The sequence below is a fragment of the Gigantopelta aegis genome, chromosome 9 (genome assembly GCF_016097555.1).
Source record: "Gigantopelta aegis isolate Gae_Host chromosome 9, Gae_host_genome, whole genome shotgun sequence".
In the NCBI taxonomy this organism is placed as follows: Eukaryota; Metazoa; Mollusca; class Gastropoda; order Neomphalida; family Peltospiridae; genus Gigantopelta; species Gigantopelta aegis.
The window spans coordinates 55,427,005-55,447,843 of NC_054707.1; the positions used below are offsets into that span (position 1 = coordinate 55,427,005).

Here is a 20,839-nt window from a genome sequence, read left to right on the forward strand (position 1 = left end):
CGTCTGTGTGTGCTGCCATTGTAATCCGTGTACGACTAACAAATCCTTTATTGATGTCTCAAACTACATATTAATGACTTTTTCTTGTTTAGAATATCAGTGTCTGTATAAACTAGGTGTGTGTTGTCGTCCAAATGTCTGTAGTAGCCCAAACCGGATTTTATCTTACAATAAATTCGTACGTACGAAATAAGTATATATATTACGAACTAAAATGAAAAATGACTGCTATAAACATGCTATAAACATTAGCACACGACCGCTAACACATTGAATATACAGACACTGGTATTGTAAACAAGTTTAGTCACGAAAAGTCACTATTATTCGAAAACATCTTATGATTGCTACAACTCAGGCCAGTACTTTAATAATGTAATAAAACTTGTCTAAATAAGCAACGTCAGTACTGCATAAAATGTCCGTCGTTTACGTGCACCATACACCAGTGTCTGACTAATTAATGCGCATGTTACTTTTAACTATTCAAGTCAAAAAACAATATGTAGAAGTGATACGATTGACACGTGCATTTGTAAATTGTCTTGTCTAAATCAATTCCTATTGTCGATACTGTTGGAAGTTTTCTTAAAACAGACATAAGCAGCGCATCTACCACCAGGTAGCAAGATAATAGGAATGTAACTTGACATGTAAGAGATTTTAAAAATATTTTATTAGCATTCGTTTCCACCCAGAAAATCGCAGTTCCATTTTGTACCGGTTTTACTACATAACAACAAAATAAAAGCATATAGATTTATCCTTTTTCCTGCATTTTTCCTTATTGTTTATATACTGGCAAGATAATTGTATTGATGATTGATCAGATAAATTTCTATATTTTTTGTTACTAATCAAAAATATAGTTTTTGGGAACAGAACTACTTTTAGTAATAATTGTCCTCTATATAAATACAGATAATAGTCAGATTTGTGCCCCTACAGATAATAGTCAGATTTGTGCCCCTACAGATACTAGTCGGATTTGTGCCCCTACAGATAATAGTCAGATTTGTGCCCCTACAGATAATAGTCAGATTTGTGCCCCTACAGATAATAGTCAGATTTGTGCCCCCACTGAGGCGTGTTCCCACCCTCCACCTCCACCTCCACTCTAACTCTAGATACTGTTCCTAATGGTATATCCATTTATTATACAATCGCTATATATTTAAATTTCTGTATTTTCTGTCACTGATTAAAACTATAGTTTTTGGAACAGAGCTACGTTTAGCTACGCTATGTTTTTCTTGCTGGGGTGTCGTCAAACATTCATTCATTGATCGGCGATGTTGACCTGTGAATCTACAACGTAGACTCTAGTGTGTTATAGGTAGTATTAAACCAAATAACTTCCGGCTGGGTCAAAGTTCGAGGTGCACCCAACTTTTGATAGAGAAGTGAACACCACAAGTCCTGTGATCGGTTATAAATGTGAGTGTGTTGGTTGTAAAAAATAATAGTTTCATCTGTGTAAACAAATATGCAATTTTATTTCATCTAGTACCAATGTTTTCAAGTAGCCTGGGTTACCTGTAAAAAAAAGTACTCGAATTTTGTGCAGAACTAGGGTAGTCATAGACGCTACCCGATATCTCAGAAACGAGCAGCTTAACCCCCAATTTTTTCGGATTCACTTTAAGTGTGAGGGGTGGTAGTATTTATATCCGTGGTGTTTATGTCGATTGATACGCTGCAGGTAGGAGTTTTAGCCACATATGTTACTGTTGCCGTCTATGGGATTTGATTTGGTAGTATACACCCTTTATAGATATTCAATCAACCATTTGACTCGTGCTTACATCCACTGAAAGTTGAAGCACGACTGTCTTGGTCACATTCTTCGAGATTCCCCTGTGGGTGTGTCCAAGACAGTTGTTTAGATATTCTAGCGACAAGGCAATCAATACGCGTGACCCTACTGCTCAGTAAAACGGTTCATTTGTGTTATTTTTCATATTGTATACGACTGCAGGATAAATACAATAACCGGTCTCTATCTTAAGATATTAGCCTTACAATAATTAGATCGAATGGCGAATACCTCGCGGCATTCATCATTAACCTTTGCAGGGTAAAACCAATATTTTAAGACAACAAGCATTCTGAGAATACTGCTAAAGCAATACATGTCCCCTACCGGGCCAAAACAATTTTTGTTTAAGAGCCATAACTCTGTGATAAATTGGTAAATCGTCTTGAAAGTCAAACTTGATCTATAACAATATATGATAAAACTAAATACAAAATGTCAGCTGAATATCTTGAGGCATTGAGAAAACAAAGTCCGGAAAACCATATGTCTATATTCCCCTCCGGTTGTATCGGTAGGGGACTAATAACTAGTTATTCGTTTTTCACTGGGAAGAGATACCAGAATGTTTACAAATAAACAATATAACATGACCAATCAGAGAAGCAATTGATTTTACTCCGTAAATTTAATGAAACACAAGGCGAACTCGACAGTCATAACTTTCTAGGCGGGCGGTCAGTCTCACGATATATATTACTTTGGAGAGAGCGAAAAACAGCGCTCACGGCGGATCTGATAAACGCATAATGTCGGTGATCTAAAGGTGTCGAGTACTGCCGGTCTAGTACTTGGCAGTCCATAAAGAAGAAAACGAACGGAAAGAAATGTCTGTTTATTAACTCAACAGCCCGTTTTAAAATACGGCTATTATATGTCTAATATGTAATGGCTGCCACTCTTGGTTTAAAGAGGGAGAGCGGAAAGCCGTTGCCGCCACATAGGCTACTACTATCCAACAGCGGCCAGGGATGTGATACATCCACGTTGACACATATAGAGTAGCACATATTATCAACTTTCACATAGTAGTCGTGAAGCGCTGTCTGGAATGGGAAAAATCCAAAAATGGGTTCGCCGAAGGGGGTCGATCCTTAGACCCATCGCACCTCATTGGAGCTCTCTGTTATTGAGTTAAATCCAGACCGCAGAGCGTGAGACAAGAAATAAGGCAGTTTTAGCAGGATGACACGAATTAAAAAAAAAATACATAGGATTAATCAAAGAATTCATCGGCTATTGGCTTTCAAACAAGTACACACATGAAGTGATAAAACACAAAGGATAGACTGGTTTATAACAAAAATTGACTCCTTTCTTGTTGATATTGCGTTTTTTAACATTGCTTTTTCATTTATTTCACAATTTTGTTTAAATACCTTTTGAGCCATGGCTTGCCATAATCTCTTAACTTTCCTTCGACTCTGTACTGTGTAGAAATACGGCCTTGACCAAGATAACTGTTTCGTCGTTATATTTTTACAGGGATCTTTAATCCAGATAAATAACCCATCAAATATATCAGAAAATAGCGTCTCAGATTTTCATTTCATACTAAAATATAAAACAAACAAGGAAACACGAATGTTTAAAAACATTATGTTTTAAAGACAGTCAAAGACGAGCAACCAGAGTAATATTCACTCAGCGTTGAGAGAAATTCTGTCAATGTTTTGAAATAATGTATGGATGGTGTACTACAGGGAGCGATGATATCACCACTACTTTACGTAGTAGAAATGTCCAGGTCGCCGGCTGTGTATTACGATGATGACTGATGCTGCAGGTTCGAGGCCCGCCAATGTAGAGGTTGTGATTGACAAAGTTGCCACTGTGTTCTGTACTGTCGATAGACTAAGCGTAACAGCACGGACGAACTGAGTTCTGAGCTCATGTCATCCAGGTTGATTCATATCTGCAAATGAAAAGGAGAAAAATAACCATTAGTAAAGTGTTAATATATTTGAGTACAATGAAAACTTTATAAAATTCAGTAAAAGAGATACAAGACCCGGACTTAATTAACGGTAGCCTTTATAAGGAGGTAAAAGTTAAAGTTTGTTTTGTTTAACGTCACCACTAGAATCAGAATCATAACTGGGTTTTTATGTGCCCCTATACTCCCATGGTTTCGGGCACGTCCATCTCAGGGCCGGTGTCTGGCATAGCCAGTGAGCCGACCTGGAACAGGAACATTTATATTTTGGGGACAATTTTTTTTATATATTTATAAGTGGGGGAAGGGAAATAATTATTTTTGAAAACATCAATAATATATATATATATTTAAATAAAAATTAGTGTGGTGCAACATTTTGAACGGGCATTGCCAAAATTATAAAATTTACCAATTCTGCAATCATGTATTTATATGCTCTAAGGAGGTTGGGTTTGGGAGGGGTGAACCAGCCTCACGTGAGAGGTTAAGGTTATAAGTTTGAGAAGGAACCTTCCACTAGAGCTCATTGAAATATTAATTTATAAAGAGGTAAAATGCAGAATTGGAAGTTATCTATATACTAAAAACATAGCTTATGATTTGTATGCTGTCAGTGTTTAATTATATTAAACTTAAAACTTAAAATGAATGGGTTTGGGGTAAAATAGATGATTAAATCTATAAGGAACAAAAAGGTACGGCTATAGTAGATTCAGATGGAGGTTCCCATTGATTGAGTTCTGGTGGTAAGCAAGCAAAGCTGGGTTAGCTAGATGGCGAGAGGCCGGACGCACCATCGAAAACGCATTTACCAGGGAAGAGTTCAAACCAGACCGAACAGAAAAATGTTCGTTAGACTGGTTAAATCAAATGACCACATCGAAGGCCAGTCATATAGTTCGCGAACGTTAGCGTCGCTGAATACGGGGCACAATTCATCAACACGGCGGGATGTAGCTCAGTGGTAGAGCGCTCGGCTGAAGGTACGATAGGTCGTATTATATTATTGATCGATCTTAATAGATGTGTCTGGGTTTTTTATTGAGTCTTAGTCAATGATCCGTGCCTGTATGTACGTCCTTGCAGACCTCACCGTTTACGGGGAGCTATCACTCTCGCTCCCCATCACTCCCCCGAGACTAGTTCAAGGACAATCATGTTTAGCTCCCCTTAGCTTAGTTCCCAGTAACCAATAAGGTAACATCTTAATTGGCTCCCCATAATCTAAGTTAAGGGAGCAATTAATCCCTGTTCCATGTCGAGGTCTGTCCTTGTGTTTTTGAAAGTACATATAAAATATATCTAGCTGCTTGATATTGGATAGGAGTAGTCTATTTGGAAGCAAGGGTTTCCTCTGTCACTATAATAACGTAAGTGTCAAAATAACCACGTTAGACACCAAATAACCCTGGTGTACAATTGGCTGAGCTGTCGTTTAACAAATATTCTTTTACCAATATGCAATGTTAGTTAAGGATGTTTGAGATATAATAAAATGACGGTGAAGAGGGGAAGCACGGATATTATTTTGCACGCAGCTGGTTTGCGAGAAATGTTTTAATGTAAATATTGCAATATTATTGATTTGATTCTATAGTAACGTTGTAGCGAAGGACGGCAAACAAACTTCCCCTACTCATTTCCCCTAAGTCACTAACCTCCCCACGTATGCAATCATTCTGGAAGAATGCTCATTTGACAGAACGTCTGGTTTCATATTTATTCTCTGTAACTAATACATCGACAGAATGACGAAAAACGAAAAACACTCCTTGCATAGACAGACGTTCTCTTGGCATCTTGAAAATAATACCAGAATTAGAGTTTGACTCTCAACTGAAAGAATGAACACCGTGCTGTCAATTAATAAAATTGAACCATACTTCTAAGAACAAAAAAAAATAGTTACCTTTTTTTTTCACTCGACATGACTGAATTGACAAAACTCGTTGGAGGGAACATGCGCATGTGTTTGTTTTATTGATGAATAAACGAACATTATATAGAGATTATTATTCGAGCTTGTGTGTTGGTAAAATCAGTATGACTCACACGCGAGTGTAATAATTTCTTTATTATCAATATTATTCCCCCCTTCCCAACCAGTGCACCACGACTGGTATATCAAAGGCCGTGGGATGTACTGTCATGTGTGTGGGGAAAGTGCATATAAAAGATCCCTTGCTGCTAATAGAAAAATGTAGCGGGCTTCCTCTAAGAGTTCGAGTAAAAAACCAATTACCAATTTTTTTTACATTCAGTAACCAATGATTAATAAATCAATGCTCTAGTGGTATCGTTAAACAAAACAAACTGTAACTTTTACCATTTGCTGGTATACGGCTTTAACCTTATTGGCAGAAACAACTGTAAAAGATAACCAGAACAGTAGGATATTTTGGGGAAGGTAGTCCGGGCCCGGACTGTATCAGGACCATACGTGGGGGAGGGGAGGGCGGCAAGTTCAAAAAGTATTCTGTTCGCAAAGTACGACAAGACCCAGTGGTAAAGCGCTTGCTTGGAGCGCGGTTGGTCTGGGATCGATCCCGGTCGGGGGGCCCAATGGGCTAACTCTTGTTCCAGCCAGTGTACCATGACTGGTATATCAAAAGCTGTGATATGTGCTACCTGTGGAATGGTGCATATAAAAGATCCCTTGCTACTAATTCAAAAACAAAATGTAGTGGGGGTTTTCTCTAAGACTATATGTTAAAATTACCAACTGTTTGACATCCAATTGCCAATGATTAATAAATCAATGTGCTCTAACTTTAACTTGTTTTAACCTTATAGTAGTGTCATGATTCTTTTTACTGGACTCTCCCAGCTCCCAGCTCCCAGCTCCCAGTTTGTTTAGGTTAGGTTCGACCCTTTTCTCTTTTTTTCTCTTTTTTTTTTATTTTTTTTAGATAAACGGGTATTTGAAATTCGAGTTTCTGCCAGCCCTCTAACTACGATCATGGTTGTGACATTTTAAAGGGACTATCCAGAATTTGCTGCTATTCTAACAATGAGTGTTTTAATCACTAAAATTATTTGTGAAATGCACTTTATAGTTTAGAATATTAGTGTGTCTTATCGCTCAAAAACCGCGAAGAGATTGTACCGCAATATAATTTCGTAGGAAGTAAAATAAACTTTTAGCTACTACAATCATAAGAGCGACCAGAAAAAAAAAGCATTGGATAAACAGGCACATACATTTTAAACAAGAAAATGTATTCAACGTGTAAAGTTAGTTGTTAAAAAAGCACTGTCAGAAACATTTTACAATGACAGCACCCTCAGGGACAGCGCCTTTAAGAGGAAACCAAATCTAAACTACCAATGTCAATCAGGGCAAATGAACACTATGATCTGTGACGAAACATGTTCCCGGAGAACAAAGCTCAAAACGCGGACTTGTTATTACTTGGCTGAAAAGACAAACGGAAATAAGCAGCTACAGATCACTAGCGGGTTTTCATCGTTAAGCAGGGATGTGCGTTAGAACCACTGAATTAAATTTACTCAGCTGCGGGCACATAATTACGCAACGCGATAAAAGTATCAAAGAATCAAAAAGTGTTTCTAGGAATTCTTGCCCCGAGCCATAGCGGAAAGCGGCGATGTTTTTTGTTTGTTTGTTTTTTTGTTATCTGCTGCACCTATGTGTAAATGAAAGAACGCGTAGCACGTGTGTAATCATCATTTAATAATTTAAGCCGAAAGTTTTAGCCACTCTGATGGTTAGCGTTAAGTGTTCCAGAAATATCACAAGTCAATTGGATTTTAACACTCCAAAATCTACAAAATAAAATTAAAGTACTCTGGCATTATTCATTAATAAAATAAGACCTCTCCGTTATATAACATCTAATGCAAAATACAAACACATCTATAGTTTCAATAAATTATTTTTAATAGTTATCGTCAACTGCCACCATACTATATAACATTAAAGTCTCGTTTTAAAATATACTTTTTAAAGTGACAGACCCTAGTTTCTAAACAATACGGTCTATTTTTCACACTGTTGGTGCCGTTTTTGATAATTGAAATTAGACAAAACATCCATTTTATTGTCTAGATTATCCATTTCCGTACATCCAAAGTGTTTCTAGCTACCCTATACCCTAGTGTTTGTAACACGACGAAATGCATTTTTGTAATTCTAAAACGCACGTACCTCTAAAATGTTTCAGTCTATTTAGAGGAAGAAGACGACGAAAAGGTTAATCCTTCTTTTAATGTCACAGATCCTTGTTTTAGTCTATTGTAACTGTATCTATATAGATTACTTGCAGGATTATAGTTTAACCAAACTTGGTGTCCATTTTTACGGATTGAAACTAGGGTCTGCGACTTTAAAAACACACGCTTTAAGTTTCTAACTGGTGTTCTACGATTAGTATAAAAAAAAAGGTCGTGGTATTTGCCATTTCATGTTTGGGGAAAGTGAATTTCAATATGACCGGCGAGCGTTGCAAGTAACAGCCGCTGATTAAATTTAGGTCCCGGGTTCAAATTCCAAAAGTTTTATAACCATAATTTCCGGCGCACCTTTAATATACTAAATAAGAAAAGAAACGCAAATATTTCTTTAATTTACTTAGCATTGTTCCGGTTTTTTTTTTTTAATCTTTTAAATTATCAACATCTTATGAAAATTTTAGGCCCATTTCGACAGTTACTACCGAACCACCCCCCCCCCCAAAAAAACCCAAAAAAAACAAACCCACCCTAACATTTGTTAATAGATTTGCGTTTCTTTTGTAGTTCAGTATATTTGTTTATTTGCAACAAGGGTATTTATATTAACTTTTTGCAACGACAAAATATCATGTGACACGGTCACATGTGTCAGTCGCGGTCATTGTTAGGATTGGAAAATTAATGATGGGTCCACTAATCTAAATGTTTGTGTTGTTTAACGACACCACTAGAGAACACTGATTTATTAATCATCGGTTATTGGATTTCAAACATTTGGCAATTTTGACATATAGTTTTAAAGAGGAAACCCGCAACATTTTTCAATTAGTAGCAAGGGGTCGTTTATATGCACCATACCGCAGACAGGATAGCACATACCACGGTCTTTGATATACCAGTCGTGGTGCACTGACTGGAACGAGAAATAGCCCAATGAGCCCATCCTAGGATCTATGACCCTGAAATAAGCGAGCGATGTGGAGTTTATAATCCTCACCTGCGTCAGTTGACAGACCTCTTCCCTAGCTGGGCTGCATAGCCGAAGTTGTCCAATCCTCTTTTGCCCAGTTGTGGAGCGAACCCATACATATCTGTAGACTTTTTACCCAGCTGCGCGCCAAATCCAAATTTATCCGCTGATTTTTTGCCAAGCTGTGGGGCAAATCCAAATTTGTCACCAGACTTTTTTCCTAGCTGTGGGGCGAATCCGAACGTATCTGCAGATTTTTTGCCGAGTTGTGGTGCAAATCCAAAATGATCAGCGGACTTTTTCCCTAATTGTGGTGCAAATCCGAAGTGATCCGCAGATTTTTTGCCAAGTTGAGGGGCGAATCCGAACGTATCTGCAGATTTTTTGCCAAGTTGTGGGGCAAATCCGAAATGGTCCGCGGATTTTTTGCCAAGTTGTGGGGCAAATCCGAAGTGGTCCGCGGATTTCTTGCCAAGTTGTGGGGCAAATCCGAACGAATCCGCAGATTTTTTGCCAAGTTGAGGGGCAAATCCGAACGAATCCGCAGATTTTTTGCCAAGTTGAGGGGCAAATCCGAAATGATCCGCAGATTTCTTGCCAAGTTGTGGTGCGAATCCGAACGAATCTGCAGATTTTTTGCCAAGTTGAGGGGCGAATCCAAAATGGTCCGCTGATTTTTTGCCAAGTTGTGGGGCAAATCCGAAATGATCAGCCGATTTTTTGCCAAGTTGAGGGGCAAATCCGAAGTGGTCCGCTGATTTTTTGCCCAGCTGAGCAGCAAATCCGAATTTATCTGCAGACTTTTTGCCTAATTGTCCGGCAAATCCGTAATGATCTAATCCTCGCTTGCCCAACTGAGCCGCGTATCCGAACGAATCGATTGACCTCTTTCCAAGACGAGCTCCGAAACCGTAATGGTCGAGCCCTCTTTTCCCGAGCTGCGACAAGTACGCGAACTGGTCCAGGCCCCTCTTGCCAAGAACCGGGGCAAACCCGTAATGATCCATAGCACGCTTGTAAGCATATCCGAACCGTTTCCCAAGCTGGCCCATAAATCCGTACTGGTCTATGGCCCGTTTACCAAGTTGTCCCATAAATCCGTACTGGTCCATGGCCCGCTTCCCTAGCTGGGAAATATATCTGAACTGGTCCATACCCCTCTTCCCTAGCCTTGCTCCAAACATCACTGGATCGATCTTCTGTTTTTCCTGATCATTGGAAAACATATAAGAGTCCATTCCCCTCTTGTTACTAACGTCATTAAGACTCTGTTTTGAATCTACTCCATGAAAGTATCCTAATGAATCAGCACCAGAGTCGCCGCCATAGCCATTGTCGTCTGCTCTCACTACAACGGCTATCAACGTTATTGTGAACAATCCGAGGCCGAGTGGTCGGTGTACTAGGAACATCGTCACGTACAAGCTGAAAAACAGACAAGACAACAGTTACTTATTGCAGTTTACGACTATTGGTGTATAATATAATTATGGTAAGGTTATTTTGTCGCGTACAAGCTGAAAAACAGACAAGGAAACAGTTACTCATTGCAGTTTACGACAATTGGTGTATAATATAATTATGGTAAGGTTATTTGGTCGCGTACAAGCTGAAAACAAAACGCAAAAAACAGTTACTCATTGCAGTTAACGACAATTGGTGTATAATATAATTATGGTAAGGTTATTTGGTCGCGTACAAGCTGAAAAACAAACATAACATTGGGTATAATATTAAAAAAAATTAAACACAAACTTAAGAAAACAGTTACTTATTGTAGTTTACAACAATTGGTGTATAATATATAAAAAAGGTGAAAAACAAACTTAAGAAAACAGTTAATCATTGCAGTTTACGACAGTTGGTGTATGATATATATAATAAAGTTATCTGGTCACATAAAAGCTGAAAAACAATCAAGAAAACAGTTACCTATTGTAATGTACAACAACTGGTGTATAATATAAGATAAGGTTATTTGGACAGTTAATCTAGAGTGAGAGAGAAAACCCGCTCCCGTTACATAAACAACTACTACTACTGCTTCTGCTGCTGCTGCTGCTACTGCTACAAGAACAACAGCAACTACTACTACTACTGCTGCGGCTGCTAATACAACATCAACTACTACTACTACTGCTGCTGCTACTGCTACAACAACAATAACAACAACTACTACTGCTGCTACTGCTACTGCTACTACTACTACTACTACTACTACTACTACTACTACTACTACTACTACTACTACTACTACTACTACTACTACTACCGAAAGACAACATGCGATTTGTATATATGCCTTTTCCCATATATAAGATAGTACATACCACGACCTTTATTGGCTTTAAGGCATCATTTGATTGGATCGTACTATTATTTGTTGTATGGCATTATTTGACTGGATCCAACCATTTGATACGAAACTGTGGTGTTGAATATAACTGCTGTAGAGGAAGCTGGATTATCCTGTCTTGGATAGAGGAGCCGGCCAAGGCCGACACCTGTGCCCATGACAGGCTTGCGCTACAACAGCTTGCTCTGAATGTGCGCGTAAATCCCTATGACATGACATGACAAGTTGAACTCGTGCCCAGGATGAACGTGCTTGAGCCTTTAGTTGATATGGACAGAGTTTTCCTTCCTCCTCCTGGCCGAAAGGGAAATTACTCAATGGGTTCCCAACCTAAATGAGTTCAATCGATTTATGAAATTTCTCGATCTACCGATGTTGAATGAACCCATTGGGGGTGCAGCTCAATGGTAGAGCAGTCAACTGAGATGCGATGGGTCATAGAATTCACCGCTTGTGGCCTGTGTGGTAGCGGAGGGTTTCTTCTCTCTTTATCAACACAAATCATCAGAAGAACCATATACTGAACACCCTATAGTATGATTATGTGCTGAGGTGTTACACAAATATTCATTTCTTTTACTTTATTTTTACCCAGTGGATTCATACATTGATGGGAGGAGCGGTGATGGCCCGGGGGAACGGGGAGGGAGGGGGCGGGGGGCGGGCGGTTGGTCGACCCTGTGACACATTGCACACATTGCTACACAGCGTTCTGGAAGTTGTAAACTACCACAATTAGAATGCGTTTTCCAATGACAATGTTCTCTCAATTACGACTGCCTGTTTTGAAGACTGACCAGAGAGTCTTGCTGGACTCTCAAACCGCTACCACTGAAGCGGTCGCCGCGGTTACTCGACGGCACTGATTGCCGGCGCTGCTTTGTTAAGATGGTCTAAATCTTGAAACGAGCGCGCTGGATTACTCTCCAAGCCTGATTCATACGCTTCATAATATCTGGATGATAATAAATGGGTGAATTTCAAAAGATATGCCATTATCGTCTCCAGAGCGGTCTTGTTAGCTTTGCTCTATCATTGGACAAATTGCAGTACTTTAAGAGGAGAAAATGTCCTCAAAAGAAACTCGCTCTCTTTTTTCGTAGCATTGGAATTTTTTTATAAAGCAATCAGTTTGGTGTGATTGAAGCATTTTCTTTTTTATTCTACTGGTAATTTATAATTCAGATTTAAAAAAAGTTTTGAATTGCGTGTATTTATATATAGCAATGGTTATATTGCTATTTATGAAAATATGCTGTTCAAAAAGTAAAGAATGATTGATATATATATATATTTGTTTTATTGGGATAAAAAAAAAACGATTATAAAAAATTAACATCAATTAAAATCAATAAATTTAAAGGTTAAATTATAGTAGCTAATATCAATCACTATAATACTGCATTTTGTAAAATAATCCAAATTATATTAGTATTCCTATATCAGCATCATATCTCTGCACAAAGCAGAGTCGAAAGGGTGTTAGGCAAAGTCTAGATTGCTTCCAAGATCCACCACAAAGATGGTCGTCCTTAGGAGGACTGCTACTCCCCTAGGAGATACGTAACTGGATGTTTCATCCTACTTGCACCGCCCGTAATACAAACGTGTACAGGATAGAGCTCAATGGAATATATATATATATGTGTGTATATATACAGCTATTTTCTAAATTTTATGTAAATAAAATTAGAATACCGGGTACATTGAATTTTCTAAAATTATCAGAATTAAATGTAGTATACATAAATGGTCGTTTAAAACGTATTATCATTTGGTTGTTTTAGTTTTAACACTATTTTAACTCGATAAATGTTTGTTAAAGAAATGAACTAGCTAGTAACATTGGGAGTAGAGTTTTAATTCGGAATGTTGGTAAAACGCAGATCGGAACGGAATATTAGGGTAAAATGCCCATTTTTCATGAAGGCATGGGGAACATCTGAAGGGGCAAACGAGCGTTTTAACTGTTTTTCAGTGGACAACAAAATGAGCTATAATAATATACGGATATTTCCGCTTTCTCACCTGTCTGTGATATTGTTTCAGCCGTATATATATATAGCAGTGGCGGATCCAGAAAATCAGTTTAGGGGGCCCCCAATGACATGAGGCGGAATGCCAATGGAACTTTGGGGGATGTTTGGAGGGGAGCGTAAAGAAATCACAATTAATATATCATTAAAATTATAAATGTCGCAAAATTTAGGGGTGCCCGGGCTCCTACCCCCCCCCCCCCCCCCGATCCGCCTCTGTATAGACACTCTATTATGCTATAAAAGTATTATTATGTCACATTACTAGACTGTTTTCCGCGAATGACACCTCATGACATGGTCTACGGAATGAGATCGAAACCCCGCTGACGTCATATAGGGTACTACTACCGAAAAGCAGAAAGGAGTCTTTCCTATGTGCACTTTCCTAACAACAGAACAACACATACCACAGCTTTTGATTGATCAGGCGTTGAGCGATAGTTGGAACAAGACTTGGGACAAATTTCCACCAAGGGGCTATTTTTACCCCAGAGGTAAATGCGTTTACATTACAAACTTTACCTCCTAGGGGTACTTTTGCACCACATGGTAACGTTGCCCCAGGAGTAAATAAGTGCATATAAACAGGGCTTAAAGGTACATCGTTATACCAAGGGTTCAATGCACCCAACTGACAAAGCTAAATCACCGAGTGTGAATAGTCAACAACAAACGGCGAGGTGTATTTAACCAACATCTGGTTTATTAATAAGATTTTTATCACTTTGTTTATCTACTACGTGACAATAAATGTGATTAAAGTTATTTGTGCGCAAATCGTGCTGAAAGTTTAGGATTTTTCACATCAGCAGATAAGAATGCAATTCGGTATTGACCAAAACGGGATTAGTGTTTATCGGCACCACGAACATATACTGAAATACTAATAATAATATAAGTGTAATAAAATGGTTCAATGCGTCGTGGAAAATAGTATATAAATAATATATTTGAGAAATAATTATGATATCGATGATTATTCATCTTGTCATGAATTTCGGTGTTTGGAAGTCATAATTAAGGTGGCGTGGAGTGGAGTGTTTTTATGGTATAGTGTTGTAGCAACTTAAAATGTCCTAACTGTCCATGACAATCCTGGCAATTACATAAATGACCACGGCAAAAAATATGCCGTGGAAAAATAGTGTGCACGGCATTTTCCACGGCAGTTTTAAGGTTCTTGTGTACGAGAGTAGTTTGATTTGTCAGTGTTACAAAAATAAATAATTACCTAAGAAAGATGAGACAGAAAATTAAAACGTCGCGGCAATCTCCACGGCACTGCCGATTGCCCTGATTAATCGCCAGGCTTACATAATACCCCAGTGTGATTTGTTTCGGTTAGGTGTGGTTTGTATAGAGTATGTATAACACGTATAGCACTTCAGCGCACACCATAGCAATAACTATGCCATGCAGAATAATAGATTAATTAATTCATTCATGTTATTTTCGTCTTTATATCCAATTAAGGTTCAAGTACGGTGTCCTTGGCACACACCCCAACTATCAGGACTGTTTGTCCAGGACAGTGGGTTAGAAAGTAGTGAGACGCCATTATAGTGGCCTTACATTTATCCACCGAGTGGTTAGACTCGATCTGGGTGGGATCCGGTCCCGGGAAGCGAACCCAGTACCTGCCAGCCTTACGTACGGTGTCTTAACCACTACTACCCCCACGGGGGTCGACCGTAGATTAATGGCAGATCATCAGTGTGTATCATGGCCCTGGAGCTGGGTCAGTGCAGTTCTTATCCCATCAACGATTACACGCTGACGTATTAAGTACACATCTCCTCTATAAGATTACACACTTTGCGTATTCTACCACCTAATGGCACTGTGGAACAAATTGGTTGATAACCGATTTTCCCAAAACAAGTTGCTCCGTTTGTGATTTAGTTTACACGAAATGTCAATCAGATTTGAAAGACCGGTTGTCATAGTCGAGTGGCGCCAAAATACATTCGCTGACAGTCGTATGGGAATTGTTATAGGAGACGCACCCGGATCAGTCGAAAGAGACAAGGCGTTGAAAATATGATGGTTTTTCGATGACTGCTGTAATTAAAGGGATCTTAATCCGAACGCCAAAACATGTCCTTTCACTACGCGTCATTGCTTTTAAATTGGTGTTTAATGTGGAAAGGTAAAACTTTCTACAATCGAGTAAATACAGAAACGTCTTTCAACTGACTTTATGACAGAATAGTGACAGTTGCGAAATGAAATCGTACAACTGGGCTTTTCCAGTGACAAATCTTATTTTGTTGAGATATTGTTTCTTTAATTTTCAGTATTAATACATTTTTGAGGGTTCAAGCAAGGAAAACGTAGTAATTTTGATACTTCTGATAATAAACAATAACCATAATTACCATATTATGAGAATGAAATAATTAGCTAAGACAGCCATCGGAAGATAATGGCAACTTGGGATGTCAGCTTCATACTACTGCTACTGCTACTGCTGCTGCTGCTGCTGCTGCTGCTGCTGCTTCTGTTGTTGTTGCTGTTGTGCTACTACTGCCATTACCATTACCAATATTTATTTAACTACTACTACTACTACTACTACTACTACTACTACTACTACCCCTGCTACTACTATTACTACTACTACTGCTACTACTACTACAACTACAACTTATACTACTACTACTAATACTAATACTAATACCACTACTACTCCTACTCCAACTACTACTACAACTTATACTACTACTACTACTACTAATACTAATACCACTACTACTACTACTACTACTCCTACTCATACTACAACTTATACTACTACTACCATCACCACCATTATTATAACTTTCATTAATTTGTTTATTTATTGTTTCTATTCATTCATTCATTCATTCATTTATTTATGTTGCTCTGCTAGCATTCTAGTGTTATTGTTATTGCTATCGCGGTGGTCTAACATACTAGTATGCGAGACACGAAACTGGGCGTTCACTAACACAGTTTCCCATGCAAATATCTGTATCTAAACCCCTATCTCACACCATCTAATATGAACAGCGCAATTACAGCTAATTTGAGTGGCCTGCTTTCTAATGACAAGGACGCGAGGTGGTCAAGTGGCGTGGTTCTATCTCCAGCCACTGACCGACCTTAGATTGGTGTGTGACCACTGGGCGGACGTCTTGTTGCATATATATATATCCCGTGAACAGCATGCTTCTCCAGGAAATGACACAGAAAAAGAACCAAACATCTCATATTTAGTGGCAGCGAGTTCTCGTGTGTGTGTGTGTGTGTGTGTGTGTGTGTGTGTCGCTCTCTCTCTCTCTCTCTCTCTCTCTCTCTCTCTCTCTCTCTCTCTCTCTCTCTCTCTCTCTCTCTCTCTCTCTCTCTCTCTCTCTCTCTCTCTCTTTCTTGCCTCTGTCTCTCTATGTGTCTCTGCCTCTGTCTATGTGTATCTGTCTTTGCCTTTGTCTGTCTATCGGGCGTAATAGAGTCGATAAAGTTATCACCGAAATATCATGACTGGTTGGCTTTCAAGAGTCACAATCAAGAGAAAGGTAAGATATTGTTTTTGTTATTACCTTTACAATGCACATGAAGTATCCGTTTAAAAATCGAAAATGATGCAGGTTCAGTTTTTGCCTCGCATAACACAAATATTCTTCACTCCCAAATTAGTCACGTGACGAAATATGTGACGTCACAAGAGGGAATTGGTGCATTCGTCAATTTGTTTTGAAGTAGGCCCCTAGTGACAGAGCTACTGAACAGTTGGTAATGGTCTTCTAAAATGCACATTGCTGCTATCACTTTCTTCTTCACTGCTTTAGATCGTTATTCGTGTAGTCAACAACAACATGTTGACAATTGATATATAAGTGGTTTTGTTCGAATCCACAGCTCCGTCGTCTTTTATTGACAAACATAATATAGTGTATGTTGTTGGTGGTGGTCGTTGTTTTCCTCCCTCCCTCCCTCCCTCCCTCTCAGGTGAGAGAGAGTGTCTGTGTGTGTGTGTGTGTGTGTGTGTGTGTGTGTGCGTGTGTATGTGCGCGTGTGTGAGAGTGTGTGTTTGTGTGTGTGTGTGTGTGTGCGCGCGCGCGTGTGAGAGAGTGTGCGTTTGTGTGATGCTGTGGATGTTATGTTAACTGTAAGAGAGTGTTTAGTCGTTAATCCAAATCATTCATCTTACAGTTGGAAGCTGTCTGTTTCTTTAAAACCTCTCACACTCCTAGACAAAATAATTGCTGTTGTTTTGGATATTACTTTTAAAATCAGTCTAGCTCATTTCGAAGGGATCATTTGGCGTGCAGTAATGGCGGAAACGTTAGCTACAAGGACAAATGCAATCTTTCTTACTGTATTATTTTGAAAATCCAGTCTAAATTTAATGTAGTATCCCTTGATGCACTTGGCTCAAGGGTATAAACACGTCGTACAAGACGCTTCAAATGAGATGTGCTGTCAATTAGCCGACAGAGGGCGCCAGGGTTCACTGAGTGACTAGCTTCGATGATGTCTGTTATTTCCATTATTGCTTTGTCATTAATTTTCCCTATATCATCTTAGAACGCATTTTCAGTAATTTCTGTCGTGTCTTCAGAGCGCCTTGTTCATAATGTCTTTCAGTTCATTCATAGCGCCTTTTACAATAATATCTTCTCAATTATTTGCAGCACCTTTTCAATAATTCGTCTCTGTTTATCTGTACACTTTCTTTGCTTATCATTTATACTGTTTTGTCAAATATTTCCGTACCAAATTATTTTATAAATAATAATTATGTTGTTGTTGTTTTGTTTTGTTGTTGGGGGGGGGGTTGGTTTTTTTTTTTGGGGGGGGTTCTTTTTTCTTTTTTTTTGGTAGGGGGGTGGGGGGGTTGTTGGTTAACCGTTATTTTCGTGTTTTATCCTACTGCCCCCTTTTCTTTCTCTCCCTTGAATTCCATCTCATTTTTTTCCCGATCTGGCAGCTCCTCTTATCTTTAAACTTCTTTTGCTGTCCATGTCTACCAGCGGTCGTTAGTTAGTGCCGTGGGTCAGACCAACTTTATTAGCGGCAGAGAACGAAGATGCCACGTGGGTGCAGGGAAATCTACAGAGACTGCACCCGTGGAGGAAGTTGAGACCGATAGGTGATGGTGTGGACAGCTCAGAAAACAGAGTCGGAGGAAACTGGCAGAAAGGGTCAAAACAGACTGAAATCGTGGGAGAAATTGGAAAGGTGTTTTTTATATATTAAGATAATGAGAATGATAGGCAGAGGATGATAGATGATAGCTTTGACGGGATAATAATTATAGTTAATTTCTACACAAAATTACAATTTGTTTGTTGATAATTTCTTCTCAACGTATTTTTAGTCTAAAAAAAAATGTCTGCCTATAACACTTTTTGCTTCTTGTCAGTGTTGGTTTCTATATCATTTATAGCGTGTTTTTTTCTTTTAAAATAACTAATTTGTCACAGAATCGTTTCAGCCTACCAAACATCTACAAAGTCTTGGAGAGCTTTTAGGAAAAAAAAATTCGGAGACTTTACATGATACACTCCAAATGATTTTGTTTTAAAAACACTATGACAGATACACATAGCCTGCAGTAATTTAATAGAATATAAGACCATGTCTAAAACGAATGCCTTTTTAAGCGTAAACGTGGAGAAGACACTACATTACTTTGCCTTCGATGTTTCTTTACACACCCATCATTCCCGTTATTTTGATCTTGGTATGACACGACTCTGGAAGATTAATGGCGATGTCTTTCAAATTTCATTCGATTAAATCAGAATCAATTGAATTTGTCGACCCTATACTAAATTTGATTACAGACACTCGTTTACGTAATCACACCGGTATTCTGATTGGTATTTGATATTTTGTTTCGGAGAATCTCTCGAAATTATAGTCTGAATATTGCTCTATTCTCAGAGACTGGTCTCGGAAACAAAGTCTCTCAGACTTTGACGATACATCATGAAACAAGTGTCGAAAGCAAGGACTCGATCACTTGTAAGTCTCTGAGATGTTATAGGTGTATGGTATGCTTTACAGTGCCAGGCTCATTTATAACCAACCTGTCAACAATTTCTCTCTAAACATTTAATAAAACTTTATCAGTAATATCTCTCCATGTCCATAATTGTATTCAACTGATTGTCTTGTAGCCCATAGTTGCGGCTTAACCATACATAAAACATGACAGTGGCAGTCCTCTTACAGGCAGATAAGGAATATGTCATCTGATGAATGGCAGTCTTCCTTTAGTCAAAGCACATCATAGTGCTCCCGAGTGGCAGTTATGATCTTGTCAAAACATAGTTCACCTCTGTTTATGCACAGATGCGATGTTTGATTCTGATACGGTTTTGTCGTTCAGATTAAACCTGATGTCTATATATACATACATTTGCAGCCAGCAGTGACGTCTAATTAACATACATGTAGGCGCCCTTTACAACAGGTGATGTATGTCTGCTTACGTAGACGACGGCAAAGACGTTTTTACATTAGTACAGTCAGTGTCATACATCGATATTAATATGGACAGAAGGTATGAGAAGATGGTCGTCTGCTTGCGAAATGGTCTGTAATTACATCTATACAATACGCCCCGCTTCCCTGTCTGCCGCAGTTCCACGGATCATGTAAACTGTGTGAACCGCACGTACGTTCAGCTTCGATTTTTGCACCAAGATCAGAGTCCATCAAAAGATAGGTCTAGTTTTCCTCAGTAGTAGATTTTCTCACATTAAAGAGACGGTCCCGAGTCTGTTGTCATTATTAAGGTGACAGAACAGTTTTATAAAGCCCGTCTTTGACGGGTCTCATTGTGGTATGGCGTTGCCCGTCCGTCTGTAAACTTTTCATTTCCGGAGCATATCTTCCTTATCAATTCATATAGGATCATCAAATATTGGATATAAGTATAACTTGGAATGGCAGTGTGTCGCGTACGTCAACTAAGTCATCGCGACATAGTTTTGACGCATTTCTGCACCTTAAAAGAAATCCTAGTCCGGGCCGTATCGTTCGTATCAATGCATATGGGATCATCAAACATTGTAGACAAGTATAACTTGGGATGGCAGTGTGTCGCGTACCTAAACTAGGTCACCGCGACCTACTTTTCGCGCATTTCTACACATTAAAGGAAATCCTTGTCCGAGACGTATTGTCCTTATCAATTCATATAGGATCATCAAACTTTCCTTGCAAGTACAAATTGGGCTGGCGATGTCTTGTTTACCATAACTAGGTCACCGCGACCTACCTTTGACGTGTGTATCATGTACCTCACCGGTACTCTTGTTAACGACAAAGATTACATGTTAAATACAAGATTACATGTTAATACAAGTAGAGATCAGTTAATGCAGGATGATAAATAATGTAATAAATGTAACTTATATCACTTTATTTGTCCATGATTATATGTAAACTACACCCACCATTGTTTTGTACGTGTGCATTTTGTATAGCTATGTTGTGTATTCAGCTGATGAGTTGTAAAACTCAAGGCAAATAAAGAATGTGAACTTGAACT

At 38.7% G+C, this 20,839-nt stretch overlaps 1 protein-coding gene across 1 annotated transcript in view; it reads right to left on the reverse strand.

Annotated features, from left to right (window-relative positions):
- Window positions 1-2,418: 2,418 nt before the first annotated feature.
- The window catches only part of LOC121382371 (buccalin-like), a 65,255-nt gene continuing 46,834 nt past the window's right edge, over window positions 2,419-20,839 (reverse strand). Inside the window, exons 2-3 of the mRNA XM_041511957.1 lie at window positions 8,947-10,344; window positions 2,419-3,731 (exon numbers count right to left, since the gene is read on the reverse strand). Coding sequence (XP_041367891.1) covers window positions 8,952-10,331 — 1,380 coding nt within the window. The 5' untranslated portion in view covers window positions 10,332-10,344 and the 3' untranslated portion in view covers window positions 2,419-3,731; window positions 8,947-8,951. The remainder of the gene's footprint in view (window positions 3,732-8,946; window positions 10,345-20,839) is intronic.